Source organism: Arabidopsis lyrata (genome assembly GCF_000004255.2).
Source record: "Arabidopsis lyrata subsp. lyrata unplaced genomic scaffold ARALYscaffold_61, whole genome shotgun sequence".
Lineage (NCBI taxonomy): Eukaryota > Viridiplantae > Streptophyta > Magnoliopsida > Brassicales > Brassicaceae > Arabidopsis > Arabidopsis lyrata.
Genome location: NW_003302506.1, coordinates 17,620 through 20,774, shown reverse-complemented (window position 1 = coordinate 20,774; position 3,155 = coordinate 17,620). Strand labels below are relative to the sequence as shown.

General features: G+C 33.3%; 1 protein-coding gene across 1 annotated transcript; it reads left to right on the top strand.

Annotated features, from left to right (window-relative positions):
* Positions 1-1,640: 1,640 nt before the first annotated feature.
* On the top strand, positions 1,641-3,155 carry LOC9299067 (inositol-pentakisphosphate 2-kinase). The gene is made up of 5 exons (XM_021018691.1): positions 1,641-2,017; positions 2,406-2,618; positions 2,729-2,876; positions 2,980-3,020; positions 3,123-3,155. Exons 1-5 carry the CDS (start codon positions 1,922-1,924, stop codon positions 3,123-3,125), a joined length of 501 nt encoding a protein of 166 aa, XP_020874350.1. The 5' UTR covers positions 1,641-1,921; the 3' UTR covers positions 3,126-3,155.

Here is a 3,155-nt window from a genome sequence, read left to right as displayed (position 1 = left end):
ACACTTTTTCCACCGGAGCAGATACTCCATTCTCTTTAGGGAAATCTTCGAAAATCGACCATGTCATCAAATCTGGATCCATCAGCATATCTCTCATCTCGAATCCTCCATTGTATGCGAACGACTCATCCTTAAAGGAGACATCTCCTCCGAACTTTATATTGAGTTTCAGACAGTCGAATCCACTGCAAAGAGATAGATTAAGTTAAAAACCTACTCGAATTCCCCAATAACCCCAAAAATCGAAACCCAGAAAATCACGAACCCTAAAGAACTTAATCGATTACATACCTCATCACGACGCGACTAAGTAGACTCCACCGAACTCAAATACGTGCCAAACCTCAAGCTATCAAACGCCCAGACACATCAATTCTCTCGATTTCACAAACCAAGAGATTAGGGTTTCGAAGAGATTAGGGTTTCGAAGAGAGAAATCGATTTGTGGGAAATGTGAAAGGGCAACAGTGTCTTTAGGTAAGAGAATTAACCCACGTGAGGTTAAGATTTAACCCCAGTTAACGATTCCGTTAGCAATGTTAACGACTGTTAACTCGCAGGTACCAAATCACCAAGTTTTATAAAACCATGATTTTACAAGACAACAAAAAATAAAAAAGGAATTTTTATTCCAATTTTAAAAGTACAGGTATTAAATGGCCAAATAAAAATAGATGGCGGTTTTTTCCCTTATTTGTAGCATGATAAAATTTTCAAGTACCTGAACAAAAAATAAAAATTTGGAGAAAGAAGTTTTCAAAATATTTGTTTTTAATCCATATATGCATTATAGGGTAAAGATTGGTGACATATGATTTCTTATAATTGAGTCCTATTGTACCCTCAGTTTCCTAAACCAATTTAATTTCTCAACATTTTTTTTTCTTGCTCATTCAGTCTTCCTCTCATTCCGCTACCGATTATTTTTCTTTATTCCTCTCATTCTGCTGTCGTTTATTTTGCATCCTCAATCTCCTCTTCCTCTTCGAATCTCAGCTTTAATCTCTTCTTCTTCGAAATTTGCAGACATAATCCAAACATATATATATATATATATATATATATATATATATGTTTTTTTTCAATTTTCTTATTTTATGAGTCAATTTTTTAAAAGGAATTCTAAGTTAAACATAATTTATTTTCTAATTTTCATATAACATAGGCGAAAATATAAGAAAACGTTTTTAACATTCTTAGATCGTAAGGTGAAGATAAGACAACATATTCTAATTTCCGTATAACATAGTTTAAAGTATAGTATATCTATTTTAAATATCGTAGAAATTGAAATTTTAAATATTGTAAATCATAAATAATTTCTATTTTTCGTAGTCATGCAAAATGTATAAAATATATAATCTAAGTGTATAAATTATGTAATTTAAACTTTAGAAAGTGTGTTATGTTTATCGAATTTTATCTGGAATAATTGACATTTTATATTCTAAAATGCATATATTAACAATATTTTGTTAAAAATTTCTTTATTTCCAATTTTCTAAAAAAAAAAATTAGAAGAACAGTGAATCTCATAAAGTAAGAAATAACACGTGGAGCATAACCCATCCACGTGGATTCTAAAACACAGCATCAATAAAACTCTTGTTCCAATTTGGATCGTAGACCTCAGAAGAGGTCAGCTTCAATTTTGACTCTCCTCCAAAACAGAGAGACAAAGTAAGCCAAGCGTCATTGTTCTAGTCCACTACCACGTTTAAGCTCGACGCATAGAGAAGAAGAAGAAGAAGAAGAAGAAGAAGAAGAAGAAGAAGGATCCTTCAAGGCTCTCCTTCGTCTTCTTCAACTACTAGAAAACGAACTTCATTTTCGATTCAATTGCATTGCGTTAGCGAAATTCTGGTGTTTCGATTTGATCAGATCTTCGATTTCAAAATCGAAGAATTTTGATCGGTTGGAGATGGTTTTGGAGGAGAAAGATGCATCTGATTGGATTTATAGAGGAGAAGGTGGTGCTAATCTCGTTCTTGCTTACGCTGGATCTTCTCCGCTTTTTGTTAGTTCTTCTTCGATCTCTCTTCCTTTGGAATCCTGTTAATGTTAAAGCAATTTTGATGAAATTTGATTTCGTAGTGGAAAAAGTAGTTCAGATTCTAGCCGTCATCGACTTTTTTGCTTTATGAGTTTCGTTTAGATTCCTCTAGTTGGAAACTTGGATATAGATTCTGTTTTAGTGGCTCTCTTTTTCTATGAAGAATCAGAATCAGAATCAAAGTATATCTTGTACAAATTCTTATATTCTCAGATTGATTAGTGTAAAGAACTATACAATGTCTTTATAGTAAAATGTTTTGTACAGGATTGAATTTGGTTTGTTTAAGTTTGATTATGATTGTCACTTTGTTGTGGACCAATCTTTTATATTATCTCTGTACTTTGATTAGGTGGGGAAAGTGATTCGTATACAGAAGGCTCGGAGGAATGATAAAGCACATATGACTGCGAATGGCGTTGTTTCGGTTTTAACAAGCGATGAGCAACTTCTGTGGAGGGAAAACAAGGAGCTTATTTCATCACCGAACAAGGAAGTTCTTGAACAGAGATATGTTAAGCATGTGATTATTCCACTCTTGGGTCCTAAACATGTTGATGCAGGAGTAAGTTTTATTATCAAATGGTATTTGTTGGTTTAGTTTGGATACCAATGGATTCTTGGTAAGCTGATGAGTGAAGTAATGTGGTGTTTTTTTTTTTCCTTTTTTCGCAGGTACGTGTTTCTGTGTCCAAGGAATTTCTTGAGTGTGTTGATAAGAAAGTTACTAAGCAGCGTCCGCTATGGCGTGTTAATGCAGCACATGTTGATACCAGTCATGATTCTGCCCTTATTTTGAATGATCATTCACTTTTCTCTCATGGTAAACATTATTATAAGAAATCGGATATCTCAAGAGAATCGTATTTGCGTTCAGTTTATTTATTCTTAAATTAGTCGTAACAATCTGGTGTTATCTGTGCCAGGTATTTTTAGCATTGGTGATTGCATTAGTGTTGAAATAAAGGTTTGATAAATCCTCTATTTTTATTTTTATTTTTTTTTCTATTCACTTAGTCCTTGTAATTCTCATCTTTGACCTAAACTCGCTGTCCTTCATTCCATGAAGTAGCCCAAATGCGGATTTCTTCCAACCTCAAGG

What these genes read in the sequence shown, in the direction of transcription:
- LOC9299067 (XM_021018691.1), top strand. Translation starts at nt 1,922, where the DNA reads ATGGTTTTGGAGGAGAAAGATGCATCTGATTGGATTTATAGAGGAGAA. An exon ending in CTAAACATGTTGATGCAGGA is followed by an intron (nt 2,619 to 2,728) that starts GTAAGTTTTATT and finishes CTTTTTTCGCAG; the next exon opens with GTACGTGTTTCTGTGTCCAA. An exon ending in TCATTCACTTTTCTCTCATG is followed by an intron (nt 2,877 to 2,979) that starts GTAAACATTATT and finishes TATCTGTGCCAG; the next exon opens with GTATTTTTAGCATTGGTGAT.